The sequence below is a fragment of the Dioscorea cayenensis genome, chromosome 4, assembly GCF_009730915.1.
Source record: "Dioscorea cayenensis subsp. rotundata cultivar TDr96_F1 chromosome 4, TDr96_F1_v2_PseudoChromosome.rev07_lg8_w22 25.fasta, whole genome shotgun sequence".
In the NCBI taxonomy this organism is placed as follows: Eukaryota; Viridiplantae; Streptophyta; class Magnoliopsida; order Dioscoreales; family Dioscoreaceae; genus Dioscorea; species Dioscorea cayenensis.
In genome coordinates, this window is record NC_052474.1 from 2,503,442 (window position 1) to 2,523,563 (window position 20,122).

Below are 20,122 nucleotides of genomic sequence, written 5' to 3' on the forward strand. Positions count from 1 at the left end.
TAAAGATACATAATATGAGTGCCAGTCAAGCATCTCATAAGATACACGATAATACAACAAACATTAAACAGTAATGATTCAAAGTGAGCCAATCCAAATAGCATACAAACAACACAAACATATAATAGATCAAAGTTGCTTCTACTGTTCTTCAGACTTTTCAACAGAGACCAGCACTTAATTCCAACCAATTCTCTGATCAAATACCAACATGCTCCCCTTGATCAGAGCATTCACAAACACCCAGGGCATCCCGAAAATACACAAACTTTTGATATGATAAAGCCTTGGTAAATATATCAGCAAGCTGTTCATTGGTTCCACAATGAATTAGATCAATTTGGTCATCTTTCACTAGATCTCTGATGAAGTGATAACGGGTGTCAATATGTTTTGTTCTTCCATGATGTATTGGGTTTCTAGCAATTTGAATGGCTGATTGCTGTCACAGTATATAACTGATGCACTTGTTTGTTTCTCATACAAATCATTCATTAACCTTCTCAACCAAACTGCTTCACAGGCTGCAGAGGTGAGTGTAATGTACTCAGCTTCAGTACTGGAAAGTGCAGCAATGGTTTGCTTCTTCGAGCTCCAAGCAATGACAGCTGATCTAAGAGAAAAACACCAGCCTGAAGTGCTTCGCCTATCATCAATGGATCCACCCCAATCGCTGTCCGAATGGCCTTGCAATTCCAAACCACCTATTGTTTTATAGAACAAACCATAATTCAGAGTGCCTTTCACATACCTGAGTATCCTCTTTAATGCACCATAGTGATGAGAAGAAGGAGAGCTCATGAATCGTGACACAGTGGACACAGCAAACATGAGGTCTGGTTTAGTGTGAGTGAGATAGAGCAAACCACCCACAATTCTTCTGTATTTTGTGGAACAGACATTCTCAGAATCATCATGTAATTGAAGATGCTCATTTGTATTCATTGGAGTTGTAGCTGAGTTGCAATTTTCCATTCCAAACTTGTTTAATAGATTAGCTGCATATTTGTGCTGAGACACAAAGAGACCATCATTCAAATTCTTTACTTCTAATCCGAGAATATACTTTAACTCCCCAAGATCAGACATTTCAAACGTCTTCATCATCTCCTCTTTGAATTCTTTCAACATTTCTTCAAAAGAACTCGTATAGACGATGTCATCAACATACAAGCACAACATCAATATTTTACTGTCTCCTTGCTGCTTTTTATAGACTGTGGGTTCATTTTCACTTCTCTCAAAACCCAATTGAATGAAATGTGCATCGATACGACTGTACCAAGCTCTGGAGGCTTGGCGAAGTCCGTAAAGAGCTTTTCTAAGCTTGAGCACCTGATTCTCTTTTCCTCCAATGATAAAAACCTTCAGGTTGTTCAACAAAGACCTCTTCTTTTAGTTCACCGTTCAAAAAAGCGGTCTTGACATCCAGTTGAAAAAGCTTCCATCTACGCTGAGCTCCAATGGCCAGGAAGAGACGAACAGTCTCCATTCGAGCAACAGGAGAGAAGATCTCGTAAAAGTCTTCACCTTCCCGTTGAGCATAGCCCTTTGCAACAATGCGAGCTTTTCTCCTCAACAAAGACCCGTCTGGATTGAACTTCGATTTGAATACCCACTTTAGACCGATTGCCTTCTTGTTTTCAGGTAGAATCATCAACTTCCATGTTTTGTTTTTGTGAATGGCCATCATCTCTTCTTTCATGGCTGCAATCCACTCAGGACTTGCTTTTGCTTCATCATATGTTACTGGGTCTGCGGTGATTAATGCAAAAGAACATGAAGAGTAAATATCTGAGATATTTTTATACCTCGCCGGAGCTCCGCCGTTACTGGTTGTTTCTGATGAGAGAGTTGGAGACGAAGCATCAGGAAGGTGATGAATCTCAGCCCGTTGATTTATTATTTCCAACGGTGAGGATTCATCTACTTGATCTCGCCCCATGTCACCAAACAGCACACAAGTTGAGGTTGCTGAGTTGGAGGGCCTAGACCAATCCCAGCGTTTATTCTCAAAAAAGTGAAGATTCCTGCTGATGTGTACACGCTTCGTATCAGGATTGATAGGCTCTTGAATCTCCGCAGTAGCCAATGAAAACGCACGGAGATGACTTGGCATCAAGTTTGGTTCTTTGACTTGAGTCAATCAGTCTGTGTGCGAGGCATCCGAACACTTTGAGAAAGTTTACTCTGGGTTTTGACCCAGTCAAGGCTTCAAACGGGGTTTGACCCTCCACTGCTCGAGTCAACGAGCGATTAACAAGGAAAACTGCAGTCGCTACCGCTTCTCCCCATAACTCCGGTGGTATTCCGGCATCTAGCAGCATGGTTCGTGAAATCTCAGTAACTGTTCTATTTTTCCTCTCCGCGACGCCGTTCTGCTTGGGCGATCTCGGAGCGGTGAGTTGATGAAAGATCCCATTGAGGTTGCAAAAATCCTTGAATTCTATAGACATGAACTCTCCACCCCTGTCAGTCCGTAGAGCTTTCACATGTAAAGAGAGCTGCTTCTCAACTAAGGATTTGAATGTTCTGAAGTGATGCAGCGCTTCTGATTTCATCTTCAGAAAGTATGGCCAACAATACCTGGAGTAATCGTCAGTTAAGAGCATGAAATAAAGATTACTTCCAATGGTTGGTGTCTTCATTGGTCCAACAAGATCACCATGGATCAACTCAAGTGGAACACTCGCACGAGTGGCCACACCTCTAGGAAACTCTTTTCTGGTTTGTTTTCCAAAGGAACAAGCTTCACACGGATCAATATCAACAATTGGTGACAATCCTAGCACCAGCTTCTCTTCATGAAGTCGCTTCAGTGTCTTTAAATTAACATGACCATACCTCTTGTGCCAGAGATGTGATGTATCATCTTGTGCTGTGAGAACATAGCTCACGTTCTCAGCAGCTAGTGGAAAGAGTCTTTGTTTTGTCATGTGTACCTGTGCTACAATACCTTTTGAGTTTAGCTCACTGATAGTGCAAATTCCATTTGAGAAGTTCACATCATAACCAGTATCCATTAGTTGTCCCACACTTAACAGATTGTGTTAAGTTGGGCACTAATTGGACCTTTGTGAGAGTAATCTGCCTGCTCGAGCTTGCACCCAGAGGAATAGAACCAACACCTTCAACTTGAAGAGGTTTCCCATCTCCTAGCCTGATAATCTTGTTTTCTGTTGATTCAAAAAACTGAAACAAAGCTTTTTCACCTGTCATATGGTTTGAACACCCGCTGTCTATGAGCCATGTTTCTCCATCTTTATTCACGAGATCATCACCAATGGCCATGAATACCACTCCTTCTCCATCTTTGTCTTTGCTTTCTTCTCGCAACATTAGCCTCCTTGTTTCTATACCAAACGATTGAGCCTTTACATGCCCAAATTTCTTGCAAATGAAACATTGAACTCCTTTGTACTCGCCTTGTATTGTTGCTTGAACTTCCAACTCGTGATTGAGCGTCCACCGGTTGTGTTTCTTCCTCGTCCTCTTGATCTTCCTCTGAAGAAACCTCGGCCTCTACCTCTCCCTCTGTTGCTTTGATCTCCAAATTGAGAACCTTTAACATGGAGAGCTTTCTCTTCTTCTGGTTCACTTGAGATATCAAGGATGGACTCATGATTTCTCAATGAACCACTGAGCTCATCAATGCTAAGAGTATTGAGATTCTTAGCTTCAATGATAGAATGTATTACTTGTGAGAACCTAGGGGTGAGGCTTCTCACTATCTTGCTTACAACAGCCTTTTGTGGGAGAGTTTCTCCCATCACTCGAATTTTATACACTACATCTAACACTCTACTGATGTAGTCTTGAATCTTCTCTCCATTCTTCATCTTTAGAGCATTAAATTCTCTTTGGAGTGAGTGTAATTGAACTGTGAGATTCTCTGTGCTTCCTTGAAACTCCTTCTTGATGGTCTCCCAAGCATCCTTTGCCGTTTTGGCTACAGTGATTCTGATGAGGATCCTCTTGTCAAGAGCTTGTTGGATGAGAAAGAGAGCCTTTGCATCTTTCTTCATGCTCTCGTTGATTCTATTCCCATCACCTTCTTCACTGAACCTTTTCTCAATTAGGTTCCATAGATCTTTAGACCGGAACATGGTCTTCATCATCAAGCTCCACAGATTATAATTTTCACCATCAAAGAGGGGAACATTAGGATCTCTAGAAGAAGAACTTGCCATCTCTGATACCACTAATAGGATCTTCAACACTTAAACTAAATCAATGATCAGTTCTTCAACTGAGACAACAAGGAACAATACTAAATGAAGAAAAGATTGAAAAGATCATAAGCAAAGCTCACTCACTGAATACCTTCAAACTAACTGAATATAAAGATTCATAATATGAGTGCCAGTCAAGCATCTCATAAGATACACGATAATACAACAAACATTAAACAGTAATGATTCAAAGTGAGCCAATCCAAATAGCATACAAACAACACAAACATATAATAGATCAAAGTTGCTTCTACTGTTCTTCAGACTTTTCAACAGAGACCAGCACTTAATTCCCGCCAATTCTCTGATCAAATACCAACAGTAGATTCATTGCAATCAATCAGAATGAAGCCACACAGGATGAACCACGTCGCACAAGCTGTAATATTTATCCTCTCTTTATTTTCAAGTACACATAGAACTCCTTACAGTTTACAACACTGCTGTTTATATTAACACCAAGTGCTAAAAACCTAGCTCCCTGTTTGTGCCATGAAGAACATCAGTTGAAAGAAAAAGGGCAATAAAATTTTATAAAACACCAATCCAAAAGACAGTTGCAGATCAGCAAGGAACACATAAAAGATATGTATATTTTTGTCAAAATCAATGGAATAACAGTGAATTAAGTGACTAATGTTGATCATGTAAATTAGAGCAGTAGAATCTCACAAGAATTTAACTAAAGAACCAAAGAGCAAAAACATTACTGGCTAATGTTGGTATAAACATTCAACACAAGCATGGTTGATGTGCAAAATTAGGCTATGTATGCCTCAGTCTTTATACTAAAGCAACATTATAGTGAAGCTCTCTAATTTAGAGTTCACCAATTTTTCTTCAAAAGGATATCATTTACCATGTTCAGGTTGATGGAGTTTGGGAAACTCAGGCTGCAATGTAATCCACAAGGTTCACTATGAACTGTGCGTCTGTGCGTACATGTAGGATATGATTTTAAAATATAGGTGAGAGCTGACTGAATTCAATACTACTCACAATACCATAAATTCAAGATGAAAATGACCGATGAATATTATGGTTTGCATATCAAAAGTGAAGAATATGAACTTAAGCCGGCTAACATAAGCTGGAACATAGGAAAGAAACCAACAATATATATATATATATATCAGACTTACCATTCCTTTTGGCATGATACTTTTCAATGATCCCAAACCATTTCCACTGGAAGCATAAACCCACAAAGCGCATAAAACCAGCACCAATCACTTCAACAAATGCGCCAAGGCAAGAATTCTGAGGATAAAGTCCAGCAGTTGCAATGGCTAACATGACACCCTCAAAATTGCAAGGGATGATAAATGTGCCACATTTGATCCCATTGAAAGCCTTCTCAGCAACTTCATCAGCCTTCATACAACCTGAAGATGCAGCTATCATATTGATAAGCTCAGATCTTCTCTTTTTCTCTGCAATTAACATACACCAGTTCAATCTCAACGTCATAAAATTTCAATACTTGAATATAATTTTCCCACCTTCAGCGAAACCCGGAGTTTCAGTACCAGGAGGAAATATAAGAGAGACATATATATTGTCTAAGACGACCTCATGCCGCAAAGCTTCCGCTAAGCCACGAAGAGCATATTTGGTGGCTGAGTAAGCCCCATATCCATATATACCCACCTACAACAAGCAAAAAAAATCATAGGAACTGATTAAAATAGGAAGAAAAAAAGAATTCCAAGAAGAGCAAATACCTGACCAGATTGGGATGACATGATAGCAATGGAAGCAGGAAAGTTGGTGTTCTTAGCATTCTGCTTCATTCCTGGCAATGCAGCCTTGATAAGATGGAAGGTACCCATGAGATTGATTTCAACTTGAAGTTTAATTTCCTGCAAGTCTTGAAGCTCCAGCTCTTGGGAAAAGTAGACACCATGATTGGCTACTAAGACATCAATTGGGCTTGCGTCTTGAATAGCTTTGGAGACTGAATCAAAATCCTGAACGTCCACGCTGAGGATTGAGACATCAGAGCCAGTGGCCTGGCGGATGGCTTCGCGGGCGGCTTCGAGCTTGGCTGGGTTGCGGGCAAGGATGGAGACGTGCGCGCCTTCGGATGCGGCCTGGCGTGCCATGGCTAGGCCGATGCCGGATGAACCGCCGGAGATCAGCACATGGCGCCCCTTCAACTGTAGTTTCACTGGGGCTGGCCATGCCAAGAAGGCAAGAACCAAGAGTAGCAAGAAAGGCAGCAAGAGGATACCGAGAAGGAGGAGGTAGAGGGAAGCCATGAATTGGAGCTAAGGGAAAGTTGAAATATTCACATCTTGTATTGATATGTATGAAATGCATCAGGGTTTTATATGGTAAAAAATTAAACCATTTGATTGGAACCATGCCTGCAGATTATTTCTTAATTAATAGAGGAGATGCATTGGTATGGTATGTCAGGAGAATTAATAAAAATAATAATACTAATTGTACACACGCCCCTTGATTTTATAGAATAAAAAAATGTCATTTACATGTAGTTTAATCCAAATTAAGACAAAAAATTACTCGGAAGGTCAAACATAAAATAAGGCTTAATATGGAAAAAGAAGCTTTTGAGAATTTTATAGAGTACTTTGGCTCATCATTGGCTGTGGTTCCGAAGGTGACAAATAACATACTTCTAAATAGAAGTGCTCACGCCTAACAGCAGATAACTTGCAGTAATGCTTTCAAGCAAGATTAACCCACACATTTACCTTGTTCGGTTGTAAGTTTTTTTTATTAAGTTATAAAAAAGTACAATGTATACATTACAATTGAATCATAAGTGACAGAGAGAACGGGAGAGAGTGCATGGATAAAGAAAACACTCTCAGATGTACAATTTGCAGTGCTTGAATGAGAATACCATGAAGATTCTCCACCTGCAGATCTCAACTCCTGCAAAAGAATTCCATAATACACACCCAACCATCAGTCAATCGGACTTTGACCATTTGGTCATAATAAATTGCACATGCAAAATCAAACATATTATACTAGTTTTACGGCTGGACATGTCATGCACGATTGACACGAGTAAATCCACAGATCAAGAAACTACTTGTATAGACTGAAATTATGGTAGTAGAGTCATTGTCTGGTTAGGATTTAAAAAATCATAAATGGTGCTCCACTTCTAAAATCACTTGGAAGTGGGAGGTCATGGTTGAGGTGGATTTTTTAATAGGTCTTAAACGGCCCTTCTCAGTGTCATGGTTACTGCAGAGATCTGAACTATGATTGGATGATGATACCCAGCATTTCACCTATCAAACTATCTTATTTGTTATGAGTAAAATTAAATGTATCTTCTAAATATATACATGATTATTAGTGGACACATACACAATCTGAACAAGTACTTGGCATTGCTGACAGGCAGATAATGTACATCTCTAGGAGGAGGGTAACATGAGGATTTATGCAGATACACCTGTAATCTGAGCACGTAACCAGAGAATTAGAAGGAATACAACTGTAATTTACTATGTCACTGAAACTTCTGAGCAAGCAAAACTTGCCTACTCTTTCTAGCATCTAAACAAGAGTAAAATTCAAATCAGGTAGGCCTGTAATATGAGCAAGTAGTAATTACATCTAAGCAGGAAACAACTCATGCTCCCTCCTCAACATCTTAACCACCAAATTGTTACGCTAACTCCCATTTTCTCTTCTTTCTTTTTCTTCCCCAATCACTTGACTACCAAGTTATTCAAGTCACCCCCATTTATATTCTTTCTTATTCATCCCTGTTATCTTAGCACATGCTGAAAAAATGAGCATTGTTAATAAAGTTCTGTAACAAATATAAAGATAAAAAGAAGAAGAAAAACATGAACAAGATACCAAACACACCATAAAAGTTGATTAAGGAAAGGTTTATGCCAGTCAATTAGCATTCCAAACTAGATAACACCTTAAATGGTTGATCTGCTTTACAAAGATGGATTGCTTATACAACAATTATTAATCCTTGCACCAAATGACTATGTATTATGTTCAAAGTTAATCATGATGATTCTTTTCACAATATGAAGGAGATGAACATTGTTTCAAAAAGGGAAGAAACATGGTAACATGGCACAAATAAACTTGAACCCTCAGCAAATAGATCATATTCATGAAAGAAGCATTTTCACTATTAAGTGCAAACAAGAGATGCAAACCAATTATGGGGCATGATAGCAATCTGTTATCTTACAAACTATGCCAATGCCTAAAAATATGAGCTACTTTTACAGGCATGTCCACCACCAGATTTGAATATCACAGTAATGTCCAACCACATTTAAGAAAATAGTGGTAGCCATTATCATTATTTGCTAGTATTTTCGATTGTATGGTCTATTAGCAACAGCATAGTTTCTGAAAAACACCTAGTTGGTATTGTGTCCATCTTGAATGATTTCATCCATAAACAAATGAAAACAGATTTTCTAGTGAACATGAGGATAAATAGATACCAAAAACTCCGGTACAAAAAAATAATTCGCACATTGCATGGTCATAGAAAACTTTAGACAACAGAGAGCTAAAAGATCCAGCAGCATTGATTACTAGTAATTGTTTATGAAACCATTCCAAAAGCTCCCAGATCCTGTGTCAACTATTTACAAAAAAAGTTAAAAGACTATGGCACCAGCAAATGAATCAACATCTTCTGCAAAATTTATACCAATAAATTCTTACGAAATACGTTCAGAATGAAGAATATAAAAACTACTGCAATGACTTGGAATTTCTAAGTTACTGTCAGGTAAAGATAAAATCGCATTAACCATCAACTACTATAATCTACAGGAAACCGAGATTATAACCAAACATAAGTTCAAAATAATCAAAAGACCAAACTTTACTAGGAGAATGAAACGGATGAAATCAACTCAGTAATCCACAAAATAAGCAAGTGCATATAATTTTCATGTTCCACCTTTACTGATCTGCAACTCCATTGTACAATACGGAGCACAGAACCGAAAAAAGGGGAGATTTATATCAGTCCATTAGCATTCAAAGCTAGACTATACCTTAAAGGCTAATCTGCTTTGCCAAGATGGACTTGAAGCCAATCTCACCACAATCATCAATGAGCTCTAATCAAATGCATTTTTTCATAAGAATTCATTGTTATTGTCCAAAATACAAGGTAGCGAAGCTTAATTGTTACCATAAATCAACACCAGCAAAGCAAGCATCGCATCGCAACAGCGAGCATGGAGGAGATAAAGGTGAGGATCTTCGGCAAGCCAAAGGTGGAGAAGATGAAGAAACGGCAGCAGCCAAAGCGAAGCAAAGAATTATCGCCATGGGGCGTGAGATAAAACCCTAAACGCGGGGTTGTATTTATAGCAAGTCCTAATCGCGATGGGTGACCCCCAACAGCACGCATCGCAAAGCAATAGTAAACAGTGCATCGAGATCAGTGTCTGATTGATGGATTGGGTTTCTATGGCAGGCCCATTTTAGACTGTACTAATGGACCTGGGCCGGTTATATTGCAAGCCTGTGAGCTTGGGACTTATCTTATTAGTGAAGTGTTAACAGTTGATGTGAAAATCAAAGGTAAATCTTTCTTTCCATCGATCCAAGCCATTATTACATTATAAAAATTTTTCAGAGCATCTGATCATCTTCTTCTTCTTTATTCAATGGATCGCGTGGCTATTGTTTTGGTTGGATGAGATCACTTTAGAAAACTCAGTTCGTAGCAAAAGTCAAGTTAATATTTAAACAATGAAATTATAGTCTACAGAATCAAAGTGGATGGCCTCGTGGCTATTTTTAAAGAGTTATACAATGGACAAAAACTCAAGGAAATGATGCAACTAAAATTTCTTAATCTAAAGAAGACGAGGATGGTTCATTAGGATTTTTTTCCCCACAGGCGCAAGAATTGAGGCATGACTTGGTTTAGCATGCGTGTTTCATGATGATCCATACAATACTTAAAATATGACCACAAATGTTATCAGATCTTATTATTGATTTCTAGGGCGAAAAAGTCCAGGGGTTGACCTGGCTAGTTACACAGTGTTTGGATAAAGCTCAATCGATTGCTTACATATATGAAATTGAACAATTCATAAAGTGGACCAAGAGAATAGATAAGCCAATAACATATTCACATTATTATAAGGTAAGAGGAATAGGTAAAGAGAAAAATGTATCAATTATTTCCTATAAAATAAAGTTGCTCTATATGTTTGTGCATATACCTTTTTTTTTAAAACAAGGACACCTTGTCGTTTATTTGTAATATATATATACATTCCATAAAGTGTTAAGAAATAAGTAAATCATAATTACAATGAACAAAATCGCAATAAATTTTTCTAAAGTTTAGAAAAGAAAAAAATTGTTTTTGGTTTCTAGTAACCACACCCACACAAAAAAAGAGTGGATCAAATAACATCAACAAACAATACTAGATCTCCATGACAAACTAGATAAGAATGGAAATGCATGCGGAGTTTATTTGTCAATACAAATAAGTTAATTATTTCTATAATTCTTTTTTCTCATTATCACAGTAAACTATGTACTTTCAGACGTATTGCATCCATAAACAACCAACCAATTTGCTATTAAAAAAGAAACAAAAAGAACAAAAAAGTAAAAGTTCATTGATATATAGATAGTGATACACAACCTACTATGAAATCAAGCCGCTCTTTTAAAAATAAAATGTAGAAGTAGTCATGCACAATTTGCAAGAAAAAAAAATAAAATCAACTACAGATATTCCAAGTCATCTTCATTAATGTAATGTACACCACAAATGCATATATATTATAAACAACACCAACTGAAACAAATCTCCAACTACCAACGGAATTGTAGTGAGCTGTGATCCCAAGAATACAACAGATGCTCTACATCAACATGTCCATCATGTACATTATTCTCCTATTCCTCCGAATTTCCATCTATATCTCTCCCATAGTACTAGCTCAAAAACCCTTAAACAACGCAAGAGGGACATACATCGTTCATGTACAACGAGAGCCAAACATGGCCTCTTTTTCAAACAAAGAAGAACGCGAGGAATGGCACAGGAGCTTCCTGCCGACCAGCACCACTGCCGGTTCAGGCCAGCCGCGTATTATATATTCATACAACAATATCATTGGTGGTTTCGCTGCTAGATTAACCAGGGAAGAGTTAGAAACAGTGAAGAATAAGAATGGCTTCATTCATGCCATTCCTGATCGCTTGTTACACTTGGCAACCACTCACAGCCCCGGCTTCCTTGGCCTCGATACATCTTCTACTGGTTTCTGGGCCAGCTCCAACTATGGCAAGGGAGTCATCATTGGAGTGTTAGACACTGGAGTCACACCAGACCATCCTTCGTTCAGTGACCAAGGCATGTCGTCACCGCCTACCAAATGGAAGGGTGTGTGCGGGTTCACATCAGCCACTTGCAATAACAAGCTCATTGGTGCAAGGACCTATTTTGAAAGGAATGAAAGCAGTCCAGCCAACAGACACGGCACAAGAGCCTTATGATAATAATGGCCATGGCACACACACGGCCAGCACCGCAGCCGGCATGTTCGTGAAGAACGCCAACATCAATGGACTAGCTAACGGAACAGCTGCTGGTATGGCTCCTTACGCTCACCTAGCCATCTATAAGGTGTGTCACGACAATGGTACATGCGCTAACTCTGATGTGCTGGCTGGGATTGATCAAGCTGTACAAGATGGTGTGGATATAATCTCTGCTTCTCTAGGAGGGGGTTCGGCAAATTTCTATGAAGATAATAATGCCATTGGCTCTTTTGGTGCCATAGAGAAAGGTGTGTTCGTTAGCTTTGCAGCAGGGAACGATGGTCCTGCATACAAAACATTGTCAAACGAAGCACCATGGATCATCACTGTAGGTGCAAGCACCATGGACAGATACTTAATATCCACTGTAGTGCTTGGCAGTGGCGATGCGATCAATGGACAAACCGCCTACCAACCTCAAAGCTTCGAACCCACTCCTTTGCCTTTGATATACCCCGGTTTCACCTTATCCACCGCTGCAACCTGTACAAATGGCTCGCTTGATACCATCAATGTTAAAGGGATGATGGTAGTATGCGATGAAGGAGGTAACGATTTAGTAGAGAAGGGAAGCATCGTCAAAAACGCTGGAGGAGTTGCCATGATCATCGCAAACTACAAAGAAGACGGGTACACAACCACTGCCAGCCCTCATGTGCTCCCCGCCGCCCATATTAGTTACAACGACGGAGTTAGCATAAAAGCATACATCAGTACAGCTTCGGCTCCTACGGCAACCATTCTCTTCAACGGGACATTGTTAGGTGTGACTCCATCACCCATGATGGCCTCCTTCTCCTCAAGAGGCCCCAGCAAGGCGGATCCTTTCACACTCAAACCCGACATAATCGCCCCCGGTGTAAATATTCTCGCTGCGTGGCCAATTTCACCAGGACCAACTCCTAGTATTGGAGCAAACTTTAACCTGGACTCTGGCACATCCATGGCCACTCCACACATCAGCGGCATCGCAGCTCTTTTGAAAGCTGTGCATCCAGATTGGTCACCAGCTGCTATCAAGTCTGCCATGATGACTTCCGCTGATATCACTGGCAATGACGGTAATCCAATTGCCGATTATACACTAGATGTAGCAGACTATTTCAGCACTGGAGCAGGTCATGTGAACCCAACCAAGGCAAGCGTCCCTGGTTTTGTATATGATCTTGACTCGGCCAGCTACATTCCATATCTGTGTGGCCTCGGTTACACAGATGCACAGGTCACTGTTGTTGTGGGAAGCTCCGTCAGATGTGCGAGTGTTACTCCAATCACAGGCTCAGAGTTAAACTATCCTTCATTTATGGTTATTTTGACAGCATCCAATAGCTATACAGTGACAGTAAACCGAACTGTGACAAACGTTGGAGATGCAACGTCAACATATAGTGTGACAGTCGTAGAGCCAAACGATGGGTCAGTGACAGTAAATCCAGAAACAATCACTTTTTCTAGTGTGAACCAACAAACCCAATACTCAGTTACATTTTCTAATAGTGTTGGAGGCACTGGAACAGCAGTATATTCACAAGGTTCTTTGACATGGGCTTCATCTGATGGGAGTACCACTGTGAGGAGCCCGATCATGGTGGTTGTTGTGTAACAATGAAAGTTTCTAAATAATTATGTAATATTTAATATGTTTGCAGAATAATCACATTGTGTGAATTTATTTTTATATATATTTTAGTTGCCTACAAAAAATTAAGATTTTTGCGAGTTTGAAAGGTCTAAATATATAAACAAATAGGCATTTGAAAATTAAAGAAACCAAACAATGTGGATAGAAAATTAGAGATACAATTATAAAAACCATATAAAACATGAGACATGATCTTTACCACCATTTCCATCCCCATCTCCATCTCTTGCGCTTTCACGCTCCTCTAGTTGACTGTTACTTGCATTTTGTGTTTCATATGGAAAAGACATACCCATGTGACTGCACAACATCACTATTGGTCTTTTCAAATCAACTATCAAATTATCTTGAGTCTCTAGTCTTTTGTAAACATGTATCAACTCATTTTGAAGCCCCTCTTGATTTTATGACTCAAAAGAGTTTGAACTTGACTTGTTCGCATTTGTATTACCACCACAACAATAAGAAGATGCTTGATATCCAAAACCATATATCTTTTATTATTATTTTTGTAACAAAGCCATGCTTATCCCAACACATGCTTCTTTTCTGGACTTAGTTCTTTATTTTTAAAAAATGAATAAGCCACCCTCATATAATTTAAATAAAACACCAAAGTAATATAAAAGGGAAAAAGAACTATAATTCACACAGTCTGACAAGTGGGACTAATGAATACAAAAGGCCAATAGGGTAGTGATACACCCTATGCATATACTTCGTAAGTGCACTGGTCGTAGAAAGTAGTATAATATATCAGAAAATCGGGTTGTCGAATCCATAGGGACCAGCTCTACTGGTAATTCTTCACTCTCTATTAGCTAACCTATGAAAAGAGATTGAAGTTGCAAAAACTAGATGGATGAATCAAGAACTAAGGTGGAGATACATAACAAATGAGGATAAAATCAGGGAATTGAGCAGTGCCCTAGGCTCACTCCTCTCAAGCCACTTGTATACATTTCTTATATTGGCTATTGTAGAGCACTCTCAGATTGTAGAGATTCCTAGAGTAGTTGATCCTTTGGTTAAGGCAATCAACCCTAATCCCATACGGTAATGATACATACCTCATAATTACAACCCAGAGGGTTCGACACTATACACTCTATCTCATAGAGTGCACTCAACCTCCAACTTCTTATATTGGCTATTGTAGAGCACTCTCAGATCGTGGAGATTCCTAGAGAAGTTGATCCTTTGGTTAAGGCAATCAACCCTAATCCCATACGGTAATGATACATACCTTATAATTACAACCCAAAGAGTTCGACACTATACACTCAATCTCTAAGAGTGCACTCAACCTCCAACGATCTCGACACCATACACCCTATCTCTAGGCATACATTCAACTCCCTATCTATGTGACCTAAATGATGGATTTTTCAATCGTCATCATGCCAATCAAATATGCAATGAAAGCTTTCGCTACAAATTGTAAGCATAAAGCAATATAGAAAATTCACAAGAATACTGATAGCCAATATATAAAAATAAGGAAATCAAATACAATAAATCTTGAGATTCACAACCTGAGGCATTTAATGACGGTTTAGACTTTCATGTTTAGTAATAACAAGATACAATCCTAGAATAAAAAAAGAAAGAAATCATAATAAAAGCACCCTTAAGCTCTTCTCAATGGTTGCAATGGAATCTAAGGATAGAGAAGGCTGATTCATCAAACGCTCGCCTCCCGACCTAAAAGAAGTTTCAATCTCCCCTTCATTGATGGCCTTCGGCTTTCCCTTGAAAGTCCTAGCTTAATTTCTCCTCTATTCTTCCCACAAGAGTCCCCTCAATAGTCTTACTTTTCGACTTAAATATACAAGTTTGACCTGTGCACCATCATGCTTAGGGCATGTTTACGGCCATGCACTTTATTGGTGAAATTTGGAGTTTGAATCGTACGAAAAGTCCATCTCTAGAGATTTGCACGGGCTGAAGCACAACTATGCTTCCCAAAGCACTACTGTGTCAGGAGCAAAGAAGTCGTGTTGGCTCAATGAACTCTAAATTCTTAGCTCTTGTGATTTGCATGGCTTACATACGGTCTAAGCATGGGCGTGCTTCTCTCTAGATTGTTCTTCCTTTCCATATTTAGCTCCAATTCGTACGTATTCTCCTTCTTTTACCCTGAGACCTATCTTCCTTCCAATTAATATACAAAATACCCAATGTATCACTAAAATATAGAAAATAATGCAAAAAGACAAGTAATTTACATGCAAAAATATGTCGCTCATGTATATAATATGCCCTCATCGGGGAGAGCAAAGAGGCCTAACAAGCAAACTGTGACAAGCTTGGATTGCCACACCAACCAAAGTTATGATCAAGTAGGCCTTAACTAACATTGTTGTTTGATAGGTGGTCAGCAGGGTCTTAGATTCGAGACTCTATGAAATCGAGGCTTCGTTTGATTGTTGTGATCAAATTCTCCTTAATATTTCGTTTGCTATTAGGTGTTGCATAAATCTAGGAAATCATCATGTTATCAATGATGCAAATAATCAAAGTAAAAGGGCTAGCTATGCAATTAAAATCAAGATAGTTTCTCTCTAATCAAATTTGCCAAAAGATGGAGCGGATAAGAAAATCCCTAGTCCTTTTGATCGGACTCAATAAATTGTCTCCAAGTGGGCCACACCATAAGTTGGCCGGCGGGGGAAGGTAAAAAATGTGACAATAATGAACCCATATTTTAGAGGCAAAAAGGTGGTCTCTCGAGTCTCCCGGTCATGTGACAGAAGGAGTAAGATAGTGTGGGAGTTAAAAATGCAGTAGTAATGAACTCATATTTTTGGAGACGAAATGGCAGTCTAAAAAGAGGTGGTCGCTCGATTCTTTGGGAACAAGACAAAGAACACACGTATTGGTCATGGAAAGTTTGTGAAAAATCACATTTTACTAAAATATATAAAGTAATATTAATTAAATTATGAGTTTCCTCCCTTTCTTTTGTTTAGTTTATGAGGAAGTTTTATGTGAGATATCTTTGAATTGTGACAATAATAGATTACCATTCAATTCTTTCATATAATTGAAAACACTATTTAATATTATTTTTACATATATTATTTTCAAAATATTCAATATAGTTAATATGTTTAGTTGAGATTATTTCATTACTTTTATTAAGTCCATATACATAATAAAATATGAATACTATTTTATTCTTAAATATTTCATACATAATAAAATACGAAAAAGAGAAAGATATATGGTTTTGGATATCAAGCATCTTTTTATTGTTGTGTTGGTAATACAAATGCGAACAAGTCAAGTGCAAACTCTTTTGAGTCATAAAATCAAGAGGGGCTTCAAAATGAGTTGATACATGTTTACAAAAGACTAGAGACTCAAGATAATTTGATAGTTGATTTGAAAAGACCAATAGTGATGTTGTGCAGTCACATGGGTATGTCTTTTCCATATGAAACACAAAATGCAAGTAACAGTCAACTAGAGGAGCGTGAAAGCGCAAGAGATGGAGATGGTGGTGAAGATCCTGGACTTAGTTAAATATTTGTGCTTTAATTGCTACTTTATTTTGCTTGTCTAACTTTGGATATTTTTGTATTGTTAATTGTTATTGATGTCTTACATACTCATGTAGTGGTATTGTTGATATCCTAAATACTTATGCATTGCTATTTTCATTTATACTATAATTTATAAAAATATTAGAGATTGATATTTTTAAATTATATTTGAATTTGTGATTTAATGGATGTAGGTTCAAATTAATTACTTATCGAATAGGTAGGAATTTTTTTAATTTTAATATTAGAATTACCCAAGGATTACCTAGGGAATTCATATAATTTACAGAAGCATTACCTAGGGATTTCATATTATTAATAGGATATTTACCCATGGATTATCCAGGGATTTTATATTATTAAAAATATATTTATCTAGGACTTACCTAGGGATGTTTTGTGGGATCACTTACCTAGAGGTTCCCGAGGGATTAATCCGTGAGTAATTCTTGTTGTTTTATCAAATCCTAAGAATTAATTAGTTAGGGATATAAATTATATACCCAGAGATTGATCCATGGGCAATTTACCTAGGGATAAGAAATGTCGTGGATAATTTCTTATAAGATTTTATTATTTTTAATTTTTTAGAAATATTGTTATGGTTAGTGTTGGCTTTTACATGAAAAAGCTAAAAAACTATTTTTTTTTTCTTTTGAAAAATAATAATGTAATGTGGTCGCAGTTACCATGATTTTACAATAATTGTACTAAATGTGGTAATATTTTCAGATTAATTTTCGATAATATTTTCATATTATCACTTTATTCCATCACACACCATTATTTGATGTAAACAAATGCTATACAAGCAAAAAAAGTGAACTTATTAAAATAAAGATTCTTTCAGCCACCTAGGAGGATGATACATTAACGTAAATACACATTTTTTGTAAAATCTAGAGGTGAGAATAATGTATTTATTTAATATCAATATAAAAGAGTATCCTTCGGGTGAATGATGTATATATTTAATATCAACATAAAAATTTATATCTTCAATACCATATTAAAGTTAATTTTAGCATTTTAAAAATAAATAAATTTAGTGGTTTATTTATTATTTTTTTAAAAAAAATTTAGCATTTAATCATAAATTTAATTTAATAACAGTTTTGATCGTTTATGTCTTAAAAAGCATAGAGGTTTTCGTAGAAATTATCCATTTCCCATCTGCCTGACAAATCAATATCACTGTGTCACCGCCCATGTGAGCCAAATTCTCACTCAACCAAATGGACACATGCTACAACTTGATCAAAATTAATTAATACAAATAAATAGACCATTAGTTAGACTAATCATACTTCAATATAACCACATTATCAAAGATGAACTAATGTCAGTATCATCTCAACTTGTCAGCGAACAGAATTATAAGGCAAGTTGAATGGTCCGCTATCATTATATTGATGATGGTACTTGCATCAAATGGTAACTTAATTAGCTACCGGACATGGTCTCGGCCGGTTACATTGATGGTGTTTTACATACTGAATGATTTCAGTACTAAGGAGCAAATTAAATTTATGCAAACAGGATTATTGCATATGTTTGGAACACTAGGTACTAAAAACTGCAATCAAATATTAAGAATTATTCGACACGCTTAATAAGAAAAAAATAATTGAGAACTTAATATATCAGCACTTGCATAAAAATGCCACTATCGAATTTAATGTATCCAACTTCTGAAATATATATATATATATATATATATATATAAGAATGGAAAAATATAGAGCTAGAACTTTAGAAGTTCCATTTTTTAATTAGAAAAAAACAGGTATAAACCAAAGCAATTAGATAAAACTTTTTGATTAATGTACCCAAATCACTAGTTTTACATCATGACGTACAGGCTTTGCATTAAGACTGGAATTTTTGATAAAAAGTGACAAATTCCGCCCCACAAAATAATGCCAAGTAATTAGACAAATTCAAATTTTGGTTTGATTCAAATGTTTCTATACATAATTAAATTAGTGATTGCAACATATTATGTTTCGCTTTCAGTTAAAGAAGACTTGACTTGGAGTCATCGTATTAATTTGAGTCAAACATGTTTTGCAAGGATAGTTCATTAGATTTTGGTGGTTAAGAATTAACTCATGATTTAATTTAAAATATTTCATGATGTTCCATAAATTATTAAAGTATGACAACAAAACATGAGTTTTAGATCATACATCCGTATCATCTCAACTTGTCAGCAAAAAGTTGTATGATCCGCTATCATTTTATTGATGATGGTACTTGTATCAAATGGTAGCTTAATTAGCTACCGGCCATGGACCATGGTCCCGGTTACATTCGTGGTGTTTTACATACTGAATGATTTCAGCACTGACGAGCAAAGAAAATTTATGCAAAAAGGATTGCACACATTTGGAACATTAGGTAATAAAAAATGCAATCATTCACTGGTGTGGTGAGGCTATTATTCGAGAGAATTATTTCAAAAGAGCCCCCCATGGAACCTGTTCCAAAAGCAGCGTGGTAGATGTTCCTATTTCTGGAATGGCATCCTTCACTCGCTACCTGCTTTTAGAACAAACCTCTCCTCGATTATTAGAAATGGGACTTCCACACTTTTTTGGAAGGACAATTGGGTAGATGGGTGTGCTCCTATGAATATTTGGCCACATTTCTTCCTCGCATCTCCTTACAAGGAGAATACGGTCAGAGATTTTATTTTTAGGGGCCCTGACTCTCAGTGGATCGACTGTCCATCTGTGACTAATATTCTCTCCAATTTGACTACCCTTTATTCCCCTGTAAATGATGAAAAACGTTAGAAGTTAACTGCAAATGGAAAGTTTTCTGTTAAAACTTTTTATAACTTCTTAAATGATGGGGGCATGCGCTGTCCCGGGTCCCCTATCATCCTTAAAGGGGATTGTCCGAAAAAGATTAATCTCTTCAATTGGTTGGCCTGGGACAATAAGATCCTGACTTTGGAAAACCTTGCGTTGCGTAGGTGTAATTTTTTCCATTCTACGACTTGTGTGATGTGTCACGCTAATATTGAGACCGCAGACCACCTTCTCATTCATTGTCCAATGGCTTTGCATATTTGGAATTATTTCGGACATCTTTATGAGGCGCGACGTATTCCGATGTCTCTTAAGGACCTTTGG

At 37.5% G+C, this 20,122-nt stretch overlaps 2 protein-coding genes and 1 pseudogene across 2 annotated transcripts; 1 reads left to right on the top strand and 2 right to left on the bottom strand.

Annotated features, from left to right (window-relative positions):
• Positions 1-354: 354 nt before the first annotated feature.
• LOC120258236 (uncharacterized mitochondrial protein AtMg00810-like) lies at positions 355-1,131 on the bottom strand. Its single transcript, XM_039265593.1, has one exon. The coding sequence runs from the start codon at positions 1,129-1,131 to the stop codon at positions 355-357; it is 777 nt and encodes a 258-aa protein (XP_039121527.1).
• Positions 1,132-4,298: 3,167 nt separating this feature from the next.
• Positions 4,299-6,549, bottom strand: LOC120257849 (3-dehydrosphinganine reductase TSC10A-like). The gene is made up of 4 exons (XM_039265132.1): positions 5,957-6,549; positions 5,735-5,882; positions 5,375-5,665; positions 4,299-4,713 (listed from the first exon to the last, which is right to left on the bottom strand). Exons 1-4 carry the CDS (start codon positions 6,491-6,493, stop codon positions 4,706-4,708), a joined length of 984 nt encoding a protein of 327 aa, XP_039121066.1. The 5' UTR covers positions 6,494-6,549; the 3' UTR covers positions 4,299-4,705.
• Positions 6,550-11,073: 4,524 nt separating this feature from the next.
• LOC120257900 lies at positions 11,074-13,482 on the top strand (annotated as a pseudogene).
• The last annotated feature ends 6,640 nt before the right edge of the window (positions 13,483-20,122 follow it).